The sequence below is a fragment of the Marmota monax genome, unplaced genomic scaffold (assembly GCF_021218885.2).
Source record: "Marmota monax isolate L192 unplaced genomic scaffold, Marmota_monax_Labrador192_F-V1.1 WCK01_AAM20220418_F8-fsc00116, whole genome shotgun sequence".
Taxonomy (NCBI): domain Eukaryota; kingdom Metazoa; phylum Chordata; class Mammalia; order Rodentia; family Sciuridae; genus Marmota; species Marmota monax.
Window position 1 is genome coordinate 1,404,320 of NW_026695220.1, and position 23,523 is coordinate 1,427,842.

At 35.5% G+C, this 23,523-nt stretch overlaps 1 protein-coding gene across 6 annotated transcripts in view; it reads left to right on the forward strand.

Moving 5' to 3' along the window:
* Positions 1–23,523, forward strand: part of Prim2 (DNA primase subunit 2) — a 436,920-nt gene that overhangs the window by 210,063 nt on the left and 203,334 nt on the right. For all 6 annotated transcript variants that reach the window (XM_046432559.2, XM_058575226.1, XM_046432556.2 and 3 more), the window contains 2 exons: positions 4,242–4,337; positions 6,453–6,590. In XM_046432559.2, coding sequence (XP_046288515.1) covers positions 4,242–4,337; positions 6,453–6,590 — 234 coding nt within the window. The remainder of the gene's footprint in view (positions 1–4,241; positions 4,338–6,452; positions 6,591–23,523) is intronic.

Below are 23,523 nucleotides of genomic sequence, written 5' to 3' on the forward strand. Positions count from 1 at the left end.
TCTTGGTTGGTAGTCTTTTGATGGCTTCTTCTATTTCCTCCTTTGTTATTGGTCTGTTTAAATTGTGTGTATCTTCCTGACTCAATCTGGGCAAATCGTATGACTTAAGAAATTTATCGATATCTTCGCTATCTTCTATTTTATTGGAATATAGGGTTTCAAAATAATTTCTAATTATCTTCTGTATTTCTGTAGTGTCCGTTGTGACATTTCCTTTTTCATCCCGTATGTTAGTAATTTGAGCTCTCTCTCTTCTTCTCTTCGTTAGCATGGCTAAGGGTCTGTCGATCTTATTTATTTTTTCAAAGAACCAACTTTTAGTTTTATCAATTTTTTCAGTGCTTTTTTTTATTTCAATTTCGTTGATTTCCGCTCTGATTTTAATTATTTCTTGCCTTCTACTACATTTGCTGTTGTTTTGCTCTTCCTTTTCTAGGGTTTTGAGATGAAGTGTTAGTTCATTTATTTGTTGGTTTTTTCTTTTTTCAAGGAATGAACTCTAGGAAATGAATTTCCCTCTTAAAACTGCTTTCATTGTGTCCCATAGATTCCGATATGTTGTGTCTGTATTTTCATTTATCTCCAAGAATTTTTTGATTTCCTCCTTTATGTCTTCTGTAACTCATTGATCATTCAGTAACATATTGTTCATTTTCCAGGTGATGCAGGATTTTTCTTTCCTTCTTTTATCATTGATTTCCAGTTTCAATCCATTATGATCAGATAAGATGCATGGTATTATCTCCACACCTTTATATTTATTAAAAGTTGCCCTATGGTATAATATATGGTCTATCTTTGAGAAGGATCCATGTGCTGCTGAGAAGAACGTGTATCCAGTTGATGATGGTTGATATATTCTATATATGTCAGTTAAGTCTAGGTTATTTATTGTGTTATTGAGTTCTATAGTTTCTTTATTCAGCTTTTGTCTGGAGGATCTGTCCAATGGAGAGAGTGGTGTGTTGAAGTCACCCATAATTATTGTGTTGTGGTCTATTTGACTCTTGAACTTGAGGAGAGTTTGTTTTATGAACGTTGCAGCACCATTGTTTGGTGCATACATATTGATAATTGCTATGTCTTATTGGTGGATGGTTCCTTTTAACAGTATATAGTGTCCTTCTTTACCCCTTTTGATTAACTTAGGTTTGAAGTTGATTTTATTCAATATGAGTATGGCCACTCCTGCTTGCTTCCGAGGACCATGTGAGTGGTATGTTTTTTCCCAGCCTTTCACCTTCAGCCTGTGTATGTCTTTTCCTGTCAGATGAGTCTCCTGAAGGCAACATATTGTTGGATTTGTGTTTTTAATCCAGGTTACTAGCCTATGTCTCTTGATTGGTGAATTTAAGCCATTAACGTTTAAGGTTACTATTGATATATGGTTTGTACTTCCAGTAATGCTTATTTGTTTATTTATTTTTATTTGGCTAGTTTTTCCTCTTTGGTTATTTTTCTCCCCCTTTTACTGAGATACCTCCCACTGTTAGTTTTGGGAGCTGTTTTTCAATTCCTCTTCTTATAGTGTTTTGCTCAAAATGCCTTGCAGTGCTGGTTTTCTGGCTGCAAATTCTTTTAACTTTTGTTTATCATGAAATATTTTAATTTCATTGTCAAATCTGAAGCTTAGTTTTGCTGGATACAGTATTCTTGGTTGGAATCCATTATTTTTCAGCGTTTGAAATATGTTGTTCCAGGATCTTCTCGCTTTCAACGTCTGTGATGAAAAATCAGCCATTAACCTAATTGGTTTACCCCTGAATGTAACCTGCCTCCTTTCTCTAGTAGCTTTTAATATTCTCTCCTTGTTCTGTATGCTGTATATCTTCATAATTATGTGTCTTGGAGTTGGTCTATTATGGTTTTGTATGTTTGGGGTCCTGTAGGCTTCCAGGATTTGGCATTCCATTCCATCTTTCATATCTGGGAAGTTTTCTAAGATTATTTCATTCAACAGATTGTTCATTCTTTAGTTTGAACCTCTATACCTTCTTCTATCCCAATGACTCTCAAGTTTGGTTTTTTTATGACATCCCATATCTCTTGGATAGATTGCTCATGAATTTTAAGCATCCTTTCTGTGTTGACTATATTCTTTTCAAGTTGATAAACTTTGTCTTCATTATCTGATGTTCTGACTTCTACTTGATCTAGTCTATTTGTAATATTCTCGTTTGAGTTTTTAATTTGGTTTATGGTTTCCTGCATTTGTAGGATTACTGTTTGATTTTTTTTTTTAAATCTCTATCTCCTGGTATAGCTCGTTCTTTGCCATTTGAATTTGCCTATTTAATTTGTTTTCAAAGTATACTTTCATTGTTTGTACTTGCTGTCTAATGTCTTCTCTAAGATTCCGTTCCATCTGAGTTAGGTATGCCTTGAGTTCTTTCTCTGTCCATTTTTTTGATGCCTCTAGGTTCTCCTGTGTATTTAAGTTGTCCTGCATTGTTTGTATTCCTTTTTTCCCTTATTTTTTCATGGTGCTCACGTTACTTTCCAACTCTGTTTGACTGCTGTGTTTCTGTTTTCTTCTTTAAATTTGTTTTGGTTTTTGTAGTTCCACTGTCTCTCCTTTGTGTTAGGAGACGATGTTTAGAGATGTTGGATTTAATTGTGATTTAAGGTAAATTCATTAGTTTCATTAAAGGCCTTCAGATTTTGATGGCATATAGAGACTTGATGTTTGGACGTAGGATTTTATGTTAAGGTCGGGCAATTTGATGGTATGGAGGTTAGTATATGTTAGCTTGTTCGGGGGGTTGCTCAAATGCAGGCGGATATTAACGAGAGAATACACAGGAGTACTTGGGGGTAGTTAAGGGCTTAGGTGGACTATGGACCGATTCGTAGTATTCATCTATTTGCATTTAGTAAGTTATACGTAATCTGGGTGGTCATGCTTACGAGGAAAGATGGGGAAAAGGTAAGGACGCAAACCAAGAAAGAGAGAGGGAGAGAAGAAAGAAAGTGAAAAGAATAGAAAAGAAATGATAAAAAAAAATAAAATATAGTAAAATAAAAATTACAATTGAAAAAAATTACAATTGAAGAAAAAAAGTAATTAAAAAAATTTAAAATTAAAAAAAATGAAAAAAGAAAAAAAAAAAAAAAAAAGGCACTGTTAGGCTTCTATTTTCTTCACTTCCAGTAGGTGGTGCTGTGCCTTCCAGGCCAAGATTTTGCCCTCTGGCTGTAGGATACAATCCGTGTGGGGCCGCTCCCTCCTCCCCCACCTGGTGTCTCTCCAAACCTGTTAGCTTAGGTTTATTCCTGGCCTCTAATCTCCTGCTAGCCAGGACTTCCCCAGTGTGATGCCTCTCCGCAGTTCAAACTATACTCTGTGCCTGCAGTTTGCGGATGTGTAGCGTGGCTATTGGGAACCGGAACCTTATTGTTTTGATTCCTTCTGCTTGCCACTCCCCCAGAGCTGGCGAGACAGGTTTCCTTTTCGCCGCTCATGGGAGGGGGAGTTGGAGGTCAGGTGCCTTTACCTTTCCCCACGCCTCTATTCACGCTCACTCTGATAGTCCCGTCCCCGGAAAGCCCGTGAGAGATTTTATGGGAATTCCCCGCTGTATGGGAGATGGGCTGAATGACACACACCTGTTCTATTGCTGCGATCTGTCGGAAACTGGCGATGGTAATGTCAGCTCTCCAAGATGGTGGTCGCTGGCTTCCTTGGTGGGCTGTCTGGTGTGGGGGACAGAACTGGACCGCTTCCTTCCTCGGCTCAAACCCCGAACTCCGCCCGGAGCTCAGTGAGGGCACAGCCGGCAGGACTCCGCAGAATCCACAGCGCCGTCTCTCTGCGTTGCTGGCCGCTTCTTGGCACCCTGCCGTCTCTAGCCGCGGGGCGGGCTGCGGATCAATCAGCCTGAATCTCCGGCCGCACAGTTCACTCGCGATTGAGACCCAGTAACCGGTCCTCGGTGATGGAAATCCTTCCTCTAGGTTTCGTTGCACCCCAATTTTGTTGGAAATTCCTAACAAGATAGCTTTTGGTCGTTCTAACTCGTTATTCACCTGCGCAGTAACGCGGTACACGGGGGTGATGCACTCTATTCGCCGCCATCTTTTCTCTCAATGATGATTTTATAATCGTATTACAAATGATTTAAAATATTCGGATATTACATTTTTTATAAAAGTATAGGATTTCACTAGAATAGGAGAACATTTTTTCGCAACTGAAAAAAGGCTTACTTTTTAAAAATGGTATAAAATATGTTTCCTTTTAGATAAGCGATGAAGAGAAGAGTCTTCGAGAAGAGGAAATTATTGCCTCTTCACCAAGTTTAAGTGGGGTTCAGTTGGAGACGGAGTCAGTTTATAAAGTATGTAAATATTTAAAATATGTTCTAGGATTTGTTAAATATGTTACTTTGAGCTTTATGCATGTTTAATTCGTACATTTTGTGTAGCCCCTTGTCACCACCTCTACTCCCTTTCCTGCACAGATCTTGTCTTCACTGCACTAATGAGGCTGTGTCAACATTCACCATTAGGCTGTCGTCTTACACAGATATCCTCTTAATTGATGGAGCTCAGACACCCACAACAAGCCAATCTTTTAAAGGAATGAGCTCCTTGCATTGCTTGGGCTCCTATACCCACAGAGCTCCTCCCTCTGTAGGATACCCTCATCTCCCACTTGGCTCCAACACTGTTTAAATCGCTGCCTTGCATGGAAGCCCTCTTCACTGGTTTGGGCTTTGACACGATGCTTCCTTATGTGGTCTCTACTGCATTCTACTTGGACTGTGACACTGTAAGCTTACCTGGTCTCCTTTCTTAACCTACTCAGATTTCTTCTTCCTGTGCTAGGTCCCCTTGACTTTTCCAACCTCTCAGCATAGATACCCAGTGTGTTTGAACCCACCAAATAGCTTTTGGATTGAATAGTTCTGAAGGCAAAGAAGAGAGAGCTGAAATTCAGTTTAAAATTTGATAACTCCAACCCCACAATTCCCTTTGAAAAGATTGTGCTGATTATCATTGAAAGTGCTATTAGTTTAAAACCCTGCCTCTGCATTAGCTCTCTATTCCAGCCTCCCCGTTTCCATCTGTTGGCATCATTTAGTCAGCCTTTCACACTGGGAGTATGGGGATCAATAGTCCTCCCACACCATATATTTCTCATTACTCTGCCTTCATATCATCTTATACTTTAGCTTGGACATTTTTATTTCCAATGTGACCACCTTAATAAGCTTGAATCATGGATTGTTATTGCTAAAGAACCTCTAAGTATCATTTAGCTCATCCCTTTCTCCTCTCTCCCAGTTTCACAGATCTAAATGCTGAATTTGAGAATCATTTATAAGATTAACAAATAAATCTCATCATTAGGAGACTAGACAAGATTCTAGACTTGGATTAGAACTTTTGTTTCCAAACTTTTGTGTCCTTTTCTTGCCTGTGTTATTGCACTAAACCTTCTTACCTGTTCCTCTCCTGTGTCCTGTTGAGTTGAACCACTTGTTTGATGTAGTATCATACATGGTGCCACTATGTAGAGCTGTTTGGCTTTTTATGTATCTGTCTCTTGCTGTCCTCAATTATGTGATGAACTCCTTGAGGACAACAGTTGTAATAATATCTTTTGATACATGTACCAATTTCTATCTGGTTAAAAAACATGTGACCTGTTTATAGTGTGAGGCGTCATCAGATATACAGAATTGTAGGCATATAGATTTTACTCTTCTAGAACGTGGGTGAGTAGACATATTTGGGGATCAATTTTCAGCTAATTTTTGGTCTGATTTTATAAAAAGAAGAAAAATGATGTTGGACAGTGAGGATGATTTTCATAATTAGCTAATACAATATTTTGCTTATTTATTAAAATTTCAGTATAGTTCATAGGACCTAAAAAATGAAAGTAGAGTATTATTTTTAAGTAGTTATGACAAATATTTATTTTATTAACTAAACTGAATGCTTATTATATCCATTTCTTATTGTGAAAATTAGCTTTTCCAATGTATTTCTCCAGAGAAAAAATGGAAACATAGCTGAAGAAATTTTAAATTACTTTGCTTACAAGTAATTTTCAGTGCTGAATATGTTGTATACAATTTAGGATTTTTTTTTGCGTGCAGAATAAAATGTGAGATATGTCATGTGAGGTGAATGTAACATGCTGAGAGACCTCAAGTGTGGAGTTTGAAATCCTGGGCATTATAATTTTTAATGATAGGTTATGAATAAAAGAAAGCATTCTTATTTACCTCTTATTGTTGATATTATTTTTTGAGGCATTTACTCTGAAACAATTTTATTTTTACACTGCTATTTCTTTTAATGCTAATTGTTTGGTTTTAAGGGACATAAATTCATCTTTCTGTTCTGGTTGTTTCTTTTGAGACTAATGAATTTCTTTGTTTAGACCTAATACTTGTAGTGACATTCACTGACTGTTTTTCCTTGTGTCACCCTGAATTCAGATCCCTTTTGCTGATGCTCTAGATTTGTTCCGAGGAAGGAAAGTCTACTTGGAAGATGGCTTTGCTTATGTGCCACTTAAGGACATTGTGGCAATCATCCTGAATGAATTTAGAGCCAAACTGTCCAAGGCTTTGGCAGTAAGTATTTCACTTCATTTCTGAATTCGATGCGCTCACATTTTAAATCATGATACCCTTGGTAGTTTTGTTTTGTGCTTCTTTATGGGATAAGTTAATTCAATTTTCATAATGCTGTTTAGATTGCTTATGATGTTGTACTGTTCATTCCAGAACTCTCAGGTTTTTTCTTATTACTACCAACAGTTGGTTTTCTTATTTTTTCTTCTATGAATACTGGCGGTGAGCTGATTAATTTCATGAATGGCCTCTGGATTTCTTCAAGGTCATGGCTTTTTACCTTGATGATGGACTTCATATATAGCTCTTGGTGGATATAACCCCTAGATTTCTGTCCCAAATTAGTATTTTGTATCAGTGGAGGCAATATAAAAGATAGTTTTTTTGTTCATTTATTTGTAGTGCTGGGGATTGAACCCAGTGCCTTATGCATTCTAGGCAAGTACTCTACCAGTGAGCTATACCTCCAGGACTAGAAGGAAATCTTTATGTAATGTATTTAAAAAATTCTGCTATGTGCTAGTGCTGCGAAAACAGCCTGGTATGGGATGCAATCAGAGGTATCTATCTATATAGAACAAATGATAGGGCTGGGGATGTGGCTCAAGTGGTAGCGCGCTCGCCTGGCATGCGTGCGGCCTGGGTTCGATCCTCAGCACCACATACAAACAAAGATGTTGTGTCTGCCGATAACTAAAAAATAAAAAAATATTAAAAAAAAAAAAAGAACAAATGATAGGATTAGTGTGTTGAAAGCAGGACGCTTGAGGTGACATCTTAAAATTGTACACGTTATGCATTGTTGTTGTCTTTTAATGTAGGTCTAGTCTTTGTTTTTTTTTTTTTGTTGTTCTTTGTTGTTGGTACTTAATGTGGAAGAATCCTTCCAAGTATAAAGATGAGTCTTTTAAGCTGATTACTATGTAAACATATACTACATTATCCTTTTGAGTTAAAAATTGTAGCATTTTCTGGTATAAATAACTTTTATTATTGAGTCTCTGGGGTTGCCTAAACATGTGTCATTCAGTTACATCAGCATTTGGGAAGACTGAAATATTAACTTTATTTTTATTAAATGAGATAATTTATGAAAATACCTTGTAGATTTTAAACTGGTGTGTGTGGTGTGTTTCTGATGTTTGTGTGTTTGTGTTTGTGGTGTTGGGAATTGAACCCAGGATGTTATGTATGCCAACAATCTCTACTACTGAGTTACACTCTCACCCTTAATTAGGCGTTTATTAATATTCCTTCTTGATCCCTAATTCTATGTTATTTTTTTTATCTTATTCTTAAACTTGTTCCTTATATATAATTTTTTCTCTTGTCTGAAATAGTAATTAGTACTATTTACAATCTATTTATAGATAAGAATAGTGTCTTTTTTCTTTTTTTAGAGAGAGAGAGAGAGAGAGAGAGAGAGAGAGAATTTTTAATATTTATTTTTTAGTTTTCGGCAGACACAACATCTTTCTTTGTATGTGGTGCTGAGGATTGAACCCAGGCCGCACGCATGCCAGGGAAGCGTGCTACCACTTGAGCCACATCCCCAGCCCAAGAATAGTGTTTTTTTACCATTGAGATCCTCTGTGGAGGACACGAATATTAGTCTATTATTTTTGGTTTTGCCTATTTTCTTTTTGTTGACCTTTTGGATAGCACTTCTTTGGGTAAATCAGCCATATACTTTTCAAGACAGTAGCTAAATGTCATCTACTAAATGCCAATAGTGGCCCCTAGTCTCCATGACAATCATAGATATCACCATGCATCTCAGAAAGCTTCTGGAGTTACCTTTAGGCCACTTATTGTGACTTCTCCCTCAATATTTGGTTCATGTATGTGACACAGTGTAGTTCTGGCCGAATAATATGAGAAGTTGTTTGGGGCTTCTGAAAGAAAATCTTCTTGCTAACAAAATGGGCACATGTGATGAAATAGTCCTTTTTCCCCTTCTGGATAGTATTATAACTGAATGTGATACTTATAACAGCTGTAGCCATCTTGAGATAAGGCAGATGACGATTGAGGACAGCCCAGTTTGCAAGACAGACTTGTAGAAGAAAGGTGGGAAGAATCTGATTACGTACTGGTGCCATTGAGTAGCTGAATTAACCAGCTGTGGAACCACTAAGATTTCTTATTATAGGATAATGAAGTTTCAGTTTTTTAAGGAACTAATTCAGGAACTCATATTTGAGTGGAATTGTGTTTCTGGCAGCAGAAAACCTCTTGACACTAGCTTAGTGTCCCCATTAAGTAATATTATCCCCGCCCCCTCTCCGTTGCAGGTAATAGAAAACCAGCCTGGGCTACCTTAACCAGTAAATGGAATCTGCTAGCTCATGAAGTTGAGCAGTCCAGGTTTAGTAGTGGAAGTTTCGTATATAGCTTGATTGGTGTTCTATTTCTTTCCAGTTGCCTTTTCTCCTATGCATGTGCTTTGTTCCTTGATGATTTTTTGGAATGATATCCAAATCAAGGATATCATTCCAAAAAATAGTCCCAGAATTTCTACCCTTAGTCTTAATATTTACTGAGCTTGTAATGGCTTAAGTCACATGCTGTATTAGCTTCCTAAGACTGCCATAGCAAAGTATTACACACTGGTGTCTTAGAACAATAGAAACTTATTGTCTCTTGGTTTTAGAAGGTAGAAGTTTAAAATCAAGATGTTAGCATGTCTGTGCTCCCTCTGGGTGCTAGAGAAGGGTTTATTCTGGGTGTCTCTTCTAACTTCTGGTAATTTCTTGGCTTGTGACAACATAGATCCAGTCTTCACGTGGCATTCTCCCTGTGGAGCACACACTTCTACTTATTATGAGGATACCAGTCATATTGGATTAGGGGCTCTCTTACTCTAGTGTGACCTCATTTTAATTAAGTGTATTTGCAATGACTATTTCCAAATGAGGTCACATTCTGAAATACTAGGGGCTATAGCTTTAATATGTAATTTTGGAGGACACAATTCAACTATCATATTTCCATCACTTAATCAGTTATTGTGGTCAAAGAGATTGCCTAGCCCAAGGTCATGGGTCTTCCCTATTAGTTGTTAGTTGGTGGATCATGGGAGCTGACAACATATTCCTGAAATCACAATATTTCCAACAGATGTGGAAGACTGATTGCTAGTAATGGGGAGTGGGGAGAATGATAATGAGGAGGCAGACAACTGCTGTATGCTATGTATTAGACACTTCATGTGTATTACATGTAATTTGTAGGGGCTGGGGCTGTAGCTCAGTGGTAGAGCGCTTGCCTAGCATGTGTGAGGCACTGTGTTCGATCCTTAGCACCACATAAAAATAAGTAAAATAAAGATATTGATTTCATCTACAACTAAAAATAAAAATTAAAAAAAAATGTAATTTGTAATTTCCATTTAAGCCAAGTTGTGTAATACCTAATTTAATCATAACTATGGAAATGAATCCAAAATTGTTTTACTTTGGGGGCTTCAAACACTTCTGATTCTGTGTATTTCCATGTTTAAGTAAATTTTTAATAAATTTTATAAATTATTTTATAAATAATTTTATTTTATATATTTATTTTATGTATTTAACATGTATTTAAATTATTTATTTTATGTTTATTATATAAATTTGTCCTTAAACTTTTTTTTGCATTTGCTATAAATTTTTCTTTCAGATAATTGAAGATGTTCCACATATATTTGCTATCCAGTTCATCTTTCTAATAATCCAGTGTAGAAAGAAGGATATGTGGCAGGTTTTCACAAAATTTTAGAATTTTTTTTCTTTTGGGTAGATGTCAGGGGAATCTAAGTATACTAAGAGAAAAGACAAAATTTAGGGCCCCGGCTAAGTGGTACAGCACTTGCCTAACACATGCACAGTGCCCTGGGTTTAATCATGGGTATCATCAAAACAAAACAAAAAAACCAAAAGACAAAATCAACGAGATCCTAAGTTTGTAATGCAATCATTTTTCAACAAGTTATGCTTAAACTTGTTATTTGTGGATAAGAAATATAACCTATAAACTTTGAATTCCTTTCTTCTTCCCACCCTGCTGCTCATTCTTCTCCTCTCAATATATATATATATATATATATATATTTATGTTTTAGTTGTAGATGGACACAATACCTTTATTTACTTATCTTTGTGTGGTGCTGAGGATCAAACCCAGGGCCTTACATATGCTAGGCGAGCACTCCACCACTAAGCCACAACTCCAGCCCTCAACATATTTTTTTTTCCAGATTTTAAAAATTTGTTCTTTTTAGTTATACATGACAATACAGTGTATTTTGGCATATTATGTATACATGGAGTATAACATTCTAATTAGATCCCATGCTTGTGGTTGTATATGATGTGGAATTTCACTGGTGGTGTGTTCATATATGAATACAGGGAAGTTATGTCCGATTCATTCCATTATCTTTCCTATTCCCATCCTCTCTCCCTTTCTTTTATTACCCTTTATTCCCCTTTGTCTAATCCCTTGAACTTCTATTATTCCCTCACCACCCCTCCCCCTTATTGTGTGTTACCGTTCTCATATTAGAGAGAATATTTGGCCTTTGGTTCTGTGGGATTGGCTTATTTCACTTAGCATGATAAGTCTCCAGATCCATCTATTTGCTGGCAAAGGGCAAAAGGTTATTTTTTTTATGGCTGAGTAATATTTCATTGTGTACGTATACCACATTTTCTGTATCCATTCATCTGTTGAAGGGCACCTAGGTTGGTTCCATAGCTTAGCTATTGTGAATTGAGCTGCTGTGTCCCTGTAGTATGCTGATTTTTAAGTTTTTTGGCTATAAACCTAGGCGTTGGATGCCTGGGTCAAATGGTGGTTCCATTCCAAGTTTTCTTGGAATCTCTGCTTTCCAGAATGGTTGTACCAATTTTCAGTCCTACCAGCAATGTATGAGCCCAACATACTTCTTAAATTTAATTTTTAAAAATTTGAAATAATCATCTATTTACAGAAAAGTTTCAGGTAAAAACCAGTAACTTTTTCTCTGAACCATTTGAGATAAGTTCCCATTCTGATTCCTTGTCACCCCTGTTACTTTTTAGTGTGATTCCTACAAATGGTACATTTCTCCCCATAATCCCAATTCAGCTGTAAAAATGAGGAAATTCATATCAATATGTCAATATCATCTAATCCTCAGGCCCTATTCAAGTTATACCAATTGTCTCAATCATGTCTTTTATTTTAAAAGGATCCAACCTAAATAACATTTGTTGTTTTGTTATCATGTCTCTAGTCTCCTCAGGTGGGAACAAATTTCTAGGTTCTTCTTGATTTTCATGGACTTTGTTGCATTTTTTTTTGTACCAGGAATTGAACCTAGAGACATAACTGAGCCACATTTCCGGTCCTTTTAATTTTTTCTATTTTGAGACAGGGTCTTTGCTAGGTTGCTTTGGGCCTCACTAAGTTGCTGAGGCTGGCTTTGAATTTGTGATCCTCCTGCCTCAACCTCCTGAGCCATTGGGATTACAGGTGTGGGCCATTGGGATTACAGGTGTGGGCCACCGTGCCTAGTGACTTTGTTGCTTTTGAAGATTTAAAAAAACTTATTATTTTGTAGAATATCTCTCAGTTTTTGTTTGTTTGATGTTTCCATGTGTTTAGATCCAAGTTTTACATTTTAAGAGTATCCTAGAGGAGAAGCTGAGTTCTTTTCATTGCATTCTGCCAGATGCCATGATTCTGATTTAGTCTAGTTCTGATTGATTTTGTCAAAATTTATGTGCTCATCTTATTGTTCACAGGCATTTGGATTTTCTTTTCTTTTTCCTTTTTGGTTATTACTAATTCTGCTGCTCTGAATATTCTATTACATCTCTTGGTAATCATGTTTCTATTGGCTATGTGCCATAGAAACTATGGGTCATAGAGTACATGACTATATAGTTTTAGTGGATGCAGATTTACTTTAAATGAATTTGTCCTGATTAATGATGGGTTGTGCAGACTTCTGGCTTCAGTGTCCTGTCTTGATTGAGGGACAGAGACCTGCTGTCTTAGGCAGTGCTTGGCTTTCTCCTGTGTGTCAGGGCCAGGCCTCATTAACAGGAAGTCCAGAGAACCCTTTGCCTTATCGTGCAGGAGAATGGATGGAATATATTGCTTGGGAACCTGTCCTGACAGCTGTGGAAGGGAACATAAAAGAGGAAAAGGAGTTCCTTTTAGAGCTGTTGATTCAGTAGAAATCTAAATCTGTTGCTGTGGTCTCTATATTACTGTCCTTTCCAGTGAGGGAGGTTTTGACCTTGGAGTATGTAATTGAAAAAATTTAGCTTTATAAATGGAAATAGTCTTGTAGGATGAGAAAAGGTGCCCGAAAGTAGATTTAAAAGGTATTTTTAATTCATGGTAGAGGATGAAATAAATGGTTTTGGGGGAAGTTGTAAATTGATTGAAGAGTTTTACCTCAGGTGATTTCTGAAAACTTGTTCTTAACCTGGATCATGTGATTTTTTATAATATAACTAATCTGGCTTTTAAATTGCTTTAGAACTGCTAAAATTTTGCCAGTACCTTCTCCTTTGACATGAACTCTTTCCTTACCCTATGAACCCATATAATTCAACTATGGCCCTGCTTCCTCTGGACACCCTCCAAGACTGTGCTAAGTGTGTTTCCTTTGCGCTCTGAATGCTACCAAACTATGATGAGATCATTCTCATTATGTGTTTTTCTCCTCAACTAAAATGCAAGCTCTTAATTCAGTTTTTCTTTCTATTGTAACATCTGGCACATGGGGTTAGTGCTCCGTGAAATTCTATTGGACTGATGATAGACACTATGAGAATACAGTCCTCCTGGGTTCATAGTTTATTGTTGATGTGTTATGTCATTTGATCCTCATTACAAGTTTCTGTGATAGACAGGTATTGTAATCTGCATTATACAGACAAGGATAATGTAGCTCAAAGAGGCTAAGTCTTTTGTCCCAGTTTCTGTTGGTTAGTAATTGCTGGAGCCATGACTGGATCTTAGATTTTCTGTTTATAATTTTTAGGGCTTCTTGATGACAACTGTGTTTGTGTAAGTCATATAATTAGAGGATTTAGATACTCAAACTCTGAGAAAATATTGAAAGGTGCAGTTTCAAAGCAGGCAAAAGGTTGAATTTGGATTTATGACACACTAGATTGGTAACCAGGTAGGGAAACAATGAGAGAAAAATGTATTTCTTTGCTTCACGTAACAATTTTAGAAGATGTAGCCAGTTTTTTCATTTAGTGATTTAGTTTTTAAATGACTTTTTATTTTGTTCAACTGTATATCATGTACTAGGGATATAGTACTTAAGATAGATGCTGTTTCTTCTATTGTAAAGCTTATTTTCTAGTTGAAAGTAGACAATTATCAAAGAAATAAATAATAACAATATTATATAGGACATGAAAGAGTCAGCTGAATAGATATAGAGAAAAGTGCATTCGAGGCAGGGAAAAATCATTGATGGAAAAGTTCCAAGAGGGACCCTTGGCATTTTTTTTTTTTTTTTTTGAAAGAAGAAAGAAGGCCAGTTTGCTGCAACATGGTGCCCTAGAGGGGAGGGATACAAGGTCAGACTACAGTGGCTGGATATAAGACTTTGTAGGACTTTCAATAAACCAGGGTAAAGAGTTCGTTTTTTTTTTAGCTTAATGTAGTAGAAAGTCATTAGATGCTTTTGAGTAAGGGAGTGATAGGATCTGATTTCTATTTTAAATAGATTACTGTGCTGGTGCTTGAAAACCACTTTGGAGGTTAAAGAAAGAATGGAAGCAGAAAGACTGGGTTGGAAGTAATCTGGATGGTGGCTTGGAATGAGTGACTGCTAATAACCACTGAGAAGTCAATGGATTATAGTTATGTTTATGAAGTGTTGTTGACATGGTGGATTGGTGTGAGACAAAAAAGAAGAATCCGAATAATGGTGGCTTTAAACTCTATAACAACTTAATATTTGCCAAGTGCTGTTCTAAATGATTTACATGAATTAAGATGTTTAGTGTGTATAGTAGCCCCTATGGTGAGTGCTACTGTCTTCTCTTTGAGGTTTACCATATCCTTGCACAGATAGTAATGAATAGAGGCAGAATTTATGCAGCTGGGTCTCAGAGTCTGTTCCTTATTACTGTGTTATAGGGACTAAACTTTTGGCTTGAATAATTGATTACAGGGTGATACCAATATGTGGAAGGTGCTCTCAATTTATTTTTTTGTGAGGAAAATGCATAAAATCAAGATATCTGTTCTAACCATGTTAATCTGGAGGTGTTATTAGTTTTCCAAATGGAAAAGGCAAGAAAGAAGCTGAATTTTGGAGCCTAGATTCCTGGGAAAGAGAATGTGAAGCTATGAGATTATGTGAAACCACATAGGAAGAGCATGATATTATCTTTTGGATATTAAGTGTTCTCCAAAAGCTCATGTGTTCTACTATGCAGTAGAATACCGAAACTTATTCTTCCTATTTTAAGTTTAATTTTATACCCATTGACTAATTTCTTCTTATCCCTTCTTTCTCCTCCCCAGTTCTTGGCACTATGGGGGAGTGATGGAGCACTATAGGGGAGTGATGGAATCTTAGGAGGTAGATTCTAATTCAAGAAAATAGGTCATTGGATGCATGCTCTTGAAGAGTGTATTGGGATCCTGGTTCTTTCCTCTCTATATTCTTCTTAGCTGCCATGAGGTGATTAACTTTGTTCTACATATGCTCCCCACCTTGATGTTCTGCCTTGGTACAGGCCCAAAATGATGGGCCAAGTGACCATGGACTGAAATCTCTGAAACATTTCCTCTTCTTAAGTTGTTTTCTCAGGCATCTTGTCACAATAATGAAAATCTGACACACACGGTATGTCAGTGGAGAAGAGGTGGGTCTACAACTGAGCTTAAGTTTTTACATGCCTTCACATTAATGTCACTAAGCTTTGTCTGTTTTTAGAAAATAGTACAGATCCTTAAATTATAGCTGAATTTCTTTAAGGGAAACGTTCTCTTTTTCTCACATAGCATTACAAACTTCACTTTCTGTTTATGAGATTCTTCATTAGAGTATAGAGGTAACATGTTAAAAACTAGACTTTTGCCAAGTATGGTGGCACATACTTACTGTTTCAGTTACTTAGGAGCCTGAAGTAGGAGGTCATTTGAGCCCAGGAGTTCAAGGACAGCCTTGGCAATATAGTGAGACTCCCATCTCAAAACAACAACAAAAACAACAAACCACAGACTTTAAGCAAATATATTTATACTTGTAAAAATTTGTTTTAAACTTATATGTAATTTTATATATTTATCAGGCACAGGATGATGTTTTAATTCATCTAATATATCCCAGGCTTTTGCCCTTTTTAAATTTAAATTGGATTATTTTGGGAATTTTTTTGCTATAGAGTTTGAGTTTCTTGTATGTTCTAGATTTTAACTCTTATCAGATATATGGTTTGTAAATATATATATATTTTTCATTCTGTAGGTTGTCTGTTGATTGTTTTCTTCATTGTGCAAAAACTTTAAATGAATTAGTTAATTTGTTTTGCAGGGCTGGGTATTGAATCCAGGGCCTTGTGAATACTAGGCAGGAGCTCTACCACTAAGTTATGTCTCCAGCCCCTGTTGTGCAGAAGGTTTGATGTAATCCTGTTGGTCTATTTTTAGTTTTGTTGCCTGTGCTTTTGAGATCTTATCCACAAAATTTTTGTCCAGGCCATTTCCATTGGAGCATATCTCTTATGTTTTCTTCTAGTAGCTTCATAGTTTCAAGTCTTACATTTAAGCCTTTAATCCGTTTTTAGTTGACTTATATATATGGCGAGGTAGAGGGATCATGTAGATATAGAAAGAACCATATTGAGAAATTCCAAGGGAATGAATTGACAGGCAATTAAGTGATTCTTGGAGTCGCAGTAAAAGCAAGGATTTTCTATTTTTTTGAGAAGGATTTCCTTTCTCACATTTTAAAAGTTCTAGTTGATTCTGTGATTTACCAAGTATTTGTTGCTTTGGAAAAATATACTCTGTAGGTACTTGATCAAGTAATTTTTATTTCTAAAGAGATTTGAATCCTCTTAAATCTTTTATCCTCTTATTAAAAGCAGTATTCAGTTTAGTTCCTTAAACTGTGAGTGAATATAATAGTCTTTTTTTTCTTTTTTGGTGCCTGGGATTGAACTCAGAGTCTCATGCATGCTGAGCACATGCTATACCCCTGACCTATACTGCATGCATAACGTCCCCTGCCCTTAGCAGTTTATTATTAATTCTCCTGAATGCTTGCTTACTTTGGATTAATATAGGAGTTTCTGTATCTTATTTTTGTCTACCTAGTTGACTCCTTGTCTAACTACTTGAGTTTTTGTTGCTTAGTGTATTTTTTCCTAAAATTACTTCCTGATTATTTCATGTCACTTTAAAATGGATTGCTATGAACCAGTGTTGCAGCTGATTAATAATCAATAGGCAAGTAGTAGGTAACACCTTCACTTCCTCCATTAATGTCAGGCACCATTTCTTCTCATGTTAATGATCTGTAGGGAAATGCAATTAAAAGCTATGAAATCAATAGAAGAGAATTCATTCATTTTGGAAGAAAAAATGAACATCTTTGCTTTGGATGTTGACTGACTATGCTAAGCTGAACTTGGTCATTGTTCTGTTTGTGAGATATTGGTTTTAAAGTTCTATATAAGGTCCACTAAACAATTGGCTGTCCATTCAACACATTTCTTAGCAGATATCAGGTTTACTGCATAGTGGCCAGGTAATTTTGGGAAATGGAACAAGAGCTTGGGCCTCAAGAACTCTCTCTTCTAAAGGCTGCTAAGATGTACATAAAGGACTCAATGAATTTGTAGAAAGAGAGGAGTGGCCTGAAAATAGTTATCACTTAATCCCAGCAAATTTTGAGACAAGATAGAATTGATGCTGGCTTCAAATGATTTGGCTATAGGAAATGAACAGCTTGCAGAGAGTAGTAGGAGTAAAAGGTTAGTTGCTTGAAAGCATGGGCTTTGTTTTGGAAATGATTAGTGGTGTGTCTGTGAAGAATGGTAGGAAATCAAGTTGTAACAGTAGTTATACCAAGCCAATGAGTTTTAGTTTTAGTGTGTTTCCTTCATTGAAAAAAATCAATGATTTATATGAAGGTGCTTTGAAAATTCCAAAGTGCTATATATATTAGGTGTTCATTTGAAGGGGCTGCTTCATGGGAAGAATAATATTTTAAGAGGTTCTGATTTTTCCTTTTATTTCTCTCTATGGTGCTTTGCACAGTTATGTATTTTGTAATTATGGAAATTACTTGAGACAAGAATTTTAATGATTGCCTCATTTCAAGTTCTGTCTGCCAGCAAATGTTAATATATAGGCATAGAAGTTTTAGAGCAGGAAAGGATTTTAGAGTTGTATGGTAATTATTTGTGTACAGTCTTACCCTTTTCCTTGACAAGTAGAATGCAAACTTTAGGTTTGTAGATATTGTCTTAGTTCAGGCTCCTATAACAAGTGGCTTGACCATAAACTGGAAGATACAGCCACAAATACTTATTTCTTTGTTCTGGAGGCTGGAAGACCTAAGACCAAGGTACTGGCAGATCTAGAATCTGGTAAGGGCTTACCTGTTTTGCGGGTGGCTGTCTTTTCCTTGTGTCCTCACATGGCAGAGAGCAGAGAGAAAGGGTGAAAATTCTCTTTATGTCTTTTTGAAAAGGACACAAATGTCTGGTGTGGTGGTGCATACTTGTTATCCCAATGACTTGGGTGGCTGAAGTAGGAAGATTGAAAGTTGGAGGCCAGCCTCAGCAATTTAGAGAGACCCTGTCTCAAAAATAGAAAAGACTGGGGAATGTAGCTCAGTGGTAAAGCACCTGACTTCAATCTCTAGTACCCAACTAACTAAATAAATAAAATAAAATTTCACTAAGTCCATTCATGAGGTCTCCACTTTTTTTTTAATGAACTAATTATCTTCCAGGGGCTAATGGATATGCTCCCTTGTCCTGTCATGTATTGTAATGATTAGTACCCTGCTTTCTGTTATAAGAGGCTCTGTATAAAACTTGCCAATCCAGCTAATTAGTGAAGGACTCAGGTCCTCCATTATGTCTCCTGTAACTCCTTGAGTTCTGTGCCCTTTTTGCTATGGTTTTGCTATAGTTGGTTGCTTCTCCCTAGGTCCAATCCAATACCTCTCCGCTGTACTGCTTTCTGATATTTGCCTTCAGGCAGCTATTTCTGTTGCATATTTTAAATTGAAGCAGTTACAGGGTACAGTTGTGCCATATTCCACTAAATTATCTCTGATACCTAGTATATACTCCCTGGTGAAGAGTAAGTAGGTGCTCAGGATTTGAGGAATTATTGTGTAAGAGCTGCATGTTGGCATTCGTCTGATTTGTTGAGAAAACAGGTTACACATCAGTGTACTGTTTATAAAAGGAAAGAGCAAAGTACCGAATAATCTATGCCAAGCGCTGTATATGCAGAATATTTCTGAAATCTCAATTGCAAAAGTTTATGACCTCAGAATACTTTTGAAGAACTACTTAGGTTGGCCTTAGTAGTTACAATGGTTACTCTTTTGACAGTTTTTCTCTGGAGTATGTATGGCTTGAATGTTTTATTTTGCTTTGAAACAACATTGTAGCATAAACCAGGTTTAAACTCCTGCTGCATTGAGAATAACAGCTTTATTCTTCATGGTTGAACTCTCCAGAGTAATCCTTCAGTAACTACTTTTGTGTTCACCTTTGTGATCCTCCCTTAACAAAAAAGATAAGACCCCCCCTTCTTTGTAAAGACTGTTGTTTTCCAGATCATTTATCATATTTAAGAATTGTAATTTCCCATTTTAAAACCTCAGCCTACATAGACTAGAAAATACTTAACAGTTTTACATATTATTTATGCTCTTTTTTTTTTTTTAAACCTTCATTGACTCCGGAATGCACTGAGACACAGATTTTATCCCTATTGCCTATTTGTGATGAGAAAATAGCAGATTCCGTTGCTAGGAAACAGCTGAATACTGAAATAGTTTTGTGAGGGGGTACTTGTAAATTCAGTTCTTTGACAGTTCTACTCACATAGAGCAAAAATTTATTCGGTTACTACAAAGAAAGATGTATCACCTGTTAGTTTTCCAATTTAAAAATTTTGCACAGGGGGAGCTAGGAATGTGAAAAATGTTGCAGGATTGATTAAGTGTTGAGAGTATATTTTTAACAGTGACTGGACATTGAAAAGTAATGATTATGTACAAATATGTCTTTGAGTTTCAGTTTTGTTCAAGTTTTCTGATTCATCATTAATGAGAAAAAGTAAGAGAAAACTAGAGAAATGCACACATACATACATACGAGACGTGGGAACTTCAAAGTAAAATTCTGTATTGATTAAACTGGTTTTATCTCGTAGAAATAGGATTGGTCCTATTTTACCCCATGTTTGCAGTTTTGTCTATGGTGTTTAATAATTACATTCCAGAGAGAGAATACATATTAAAGTATTTGGTTATTCTCAGTTTGGCTTTCCTTTTTAATTTATAGACATTTGATTTTTGTCATAATTGTACGGTGTTTAGAAAAAAGAATTTTATTCAAGTTCAATTTGGTAACTTTTCTTGAGTATTTACTATGTATCAGGTGAAAAAATTGGGAACACATATTTGATTAAGCTTTAGGGTGCTCACAAGGTGTGAGAAGATATAGCCATGGAGGAGAGATGTCAATAGTTGTCATATGTTGTGGGCAATAAAAAGAGAAGTGTGTACCAGATAGAGAGGAAGTACAAAATAGACAGTGGTGAACTTGATCTGAGAGTTGCACAGAGAGCTTCCAAGAGTCAGCTTTGACCTGGGTTTTGCAAGGCTCTTTGTTAGATCTAAGCAATCTCTTGACCTTGACTTTTTGTGAGTTACGGAGTAGGGACCAAGACCACTTGTTATTTTTCTTTATTTTTAAGTTCTCTCCTTGTTTATATTGTTGGCTAGTAATACGCCTTGGCATTTATCTTTCTACCTGCTCCATTTAGTCAGGTGAGTGCAGTTCATGTACCAGTTTCTAATTTGGTACCTTCAAATTTTACTGCTTGTCTATTTAATTGCATATATACATTTAGGAATTTGTCAGCGAGTGCAGAATCTATCTTCTGATTAATATGCATTGAGAAAGTCTCAGAAATAAAAATCCTATTAAGGCTTTATGTCTTTATCCAAGTGACAGAAATTTGTGAACTTATGTAGGCAGCCTTATATGTTAAAGTTGAACTGATGTAGAAAAAAAATATCTGAAATGTTCTCGAGAGTAATGTGTGATTTTAAACTAAAAATAAAAACAAACAATGAAAATTGTCTAAGATCAGTTGATACTAGAAATAATGAAGTAATAATAGAACTGAGAATAATCCAACGTGGAGGCTTGATTTTGCTTAATATTTATAGAGGCACTATGTAGAAGTAAATGATTTATGAAATTTTTTGTTTTGTATAAATCTTTTTATTTTTTATAGTCTTATTTTTTATGATTGTTTTAAAATGTGTTATGAGTTTCATGTGTTCATTTTAAGATAGAAACCTATAGCATATAAGATTTTAGAAATATTATGGAAAATACTTAAACTCTGGTTTAAAAAATTATGATTGTATTTTATAAACTATGTTTTCTTCATATACAAGATTATATTTGTTGAGTTGCAAAACAGCCAGGTGAACAATGTCAATGCGCTTACCAAATTGAAGTGTGAATGGGGTAATGATCTAGAAAATAGAGAGTTGTACCTGGAAGAAGATATACAAGACAGATTACTTGCTCATCAATTTGAAACAGAATAGTAGGCAAGATTGGTAACTGGAATATTATCTTCTATAACTGTTCCATCAAAAATCCACAGTTATCACATTGACTATTAAGGGATAAAATAATAGAAAACAATAATATTCAATCTTTGAGGAAAAAACAAACTAATATAGCTTTGGATTTTGACAGGGCAGCTATAATCCTAAAGAAGAAGAATGACAATTTGCATTTATAGTCTTTTCTTCCAAGTAGCTTAAAGCTTTATAAATATTTTCATTAATCCTTTAGACTACTTTTGAGATTCATTTAAAGTAATAAGAAGGAAATCATGTCTATTTTTTGAAGATGACTAAAAAAAACGACATAGTCAAAGTCAGAAATTATATCTTCTCCTTGATGACTCCAGTGTTTTCTTTGTTATTCCTAAATACTTTGGCTAAGGAATTTATTTATCATTCAGCAAATGTTTGTCAGTTGCATACTGTGGCTTAGTTCTGAAGCGTGTACACACACACACACACACACACACAGGTGAGGGGATATGAATTTGAAACTGTATTTTTCTTCTTTAGTTTTAGGTGGTATTGAATTGTTCTTTTGAGGTCTGGAGACTCTGAACTTTACTGATTTTAAATGAAGAATTGGCTTACTGGTTGATGGTGGCAGAAGAAATTGCTAGTATTTTTAATAAGCACATATTATATGTCAGATGCTATTGAATTTATTATATGGATGGCCAATTTAATTCTGTAAGCAACATTATGAAATGATTGTTTGCATGACTTTTACAGATAAGTAAACTGTGCAAGGATAAGTAACCTGTCCAAGGTCACAGTTTAGTTGCGGAACTAGGATTCTAGGCCATTGCATCCGAACCCATGGTTTCTCTGCTCATGATCCTTAATGATGTCTTCCTCTGTGTGGGAAGTTGGCATCCAGTAAGATTCCTTGTTTTGTTTTGTTTTTTTGTGATCAATGTTGGGGAGCATAAATGCATCAACCAGTATCTTTGAAATTTTACCAGTTAGACATATCTTAAAACAAATAGTTTAAGGGTGGCTTAAAAAAGTAGGAGTCATTATTCTTCTTGAACTTGAGATAGGTGTTTGCTCACAGTACTGCTCAACAATGTCGGGATGTGTCTCTTAAATCCTTTAAATCCTTTATACTTTTCTCATGATTGTTTCCTCTCAGTCAAGGACACATGACTACTTAACTTCAGTTATCATGCCCACATTAGAAAAATCAGCTATCTCTTCTGTTTGGCTATCCTACTATATTTTGTTTTGGGACTCTGTATTGCATTAATTTGTTTATGTGTCTGTTTCATCTCACACTTACTTCATGTCCTTAGTGCTTCCTAATATAGTATTTGCATGGAGAGTGTTTCTTGACTTGAACATTCACTTCCCAGTTTTTCTCAATTATTTCTTGAGTTTTCCTGAAAGATATATTAACATTATATAATGTAATAAACAGTAAATATTAATGTATCAATTGTATCAATAAGTATATTATTACTTATATAATAACATATATTAGTAAGCATCTCATTAATTTCCTTGAAAGATTTATTAATATTATGCAATATAATAATAAACTACATATTAATATATCAATAAATATATCATTACTTGTAAAATATATTAATAAGTATCTCATTAATATTTCCTGAAACAATTGTCAATATTATATGGCTGGCTGTGGAAGAGTGATGAGTATTTCTTGACAGTTGTAAGTTTGTCACAATGAAGTGCATGATTTAGTTAAAGTTTTAAAAAGGAGTGTCATTGGAGATAAATTGTATAATAAATACTATGTGAAGGTAAATTGAAGTTGTCAAGTCAGAAGATTTTGTTGTACTTTAAGTCATATAGGGAGAAGATAAGTCTTACAATCCCTTAAATATTTAAAATTATTTGAATATATAATTGACTTTTGAAAACATTGTATTTTCATAAGTGGGGAAATCATACCTGCCTTTGATTTTAATGGGAGGTGAATATCTGATAAGGAGAATTTCTGAGTAGCGATTTGCATCCATGAAAATCCATGTGGGTTTTTTTTTTTGTTTGTTTTGTTTTCTGTTTTTGTTGATGAAACACAGTTCTAATTTTTTATTACTTGATCTTAACTGT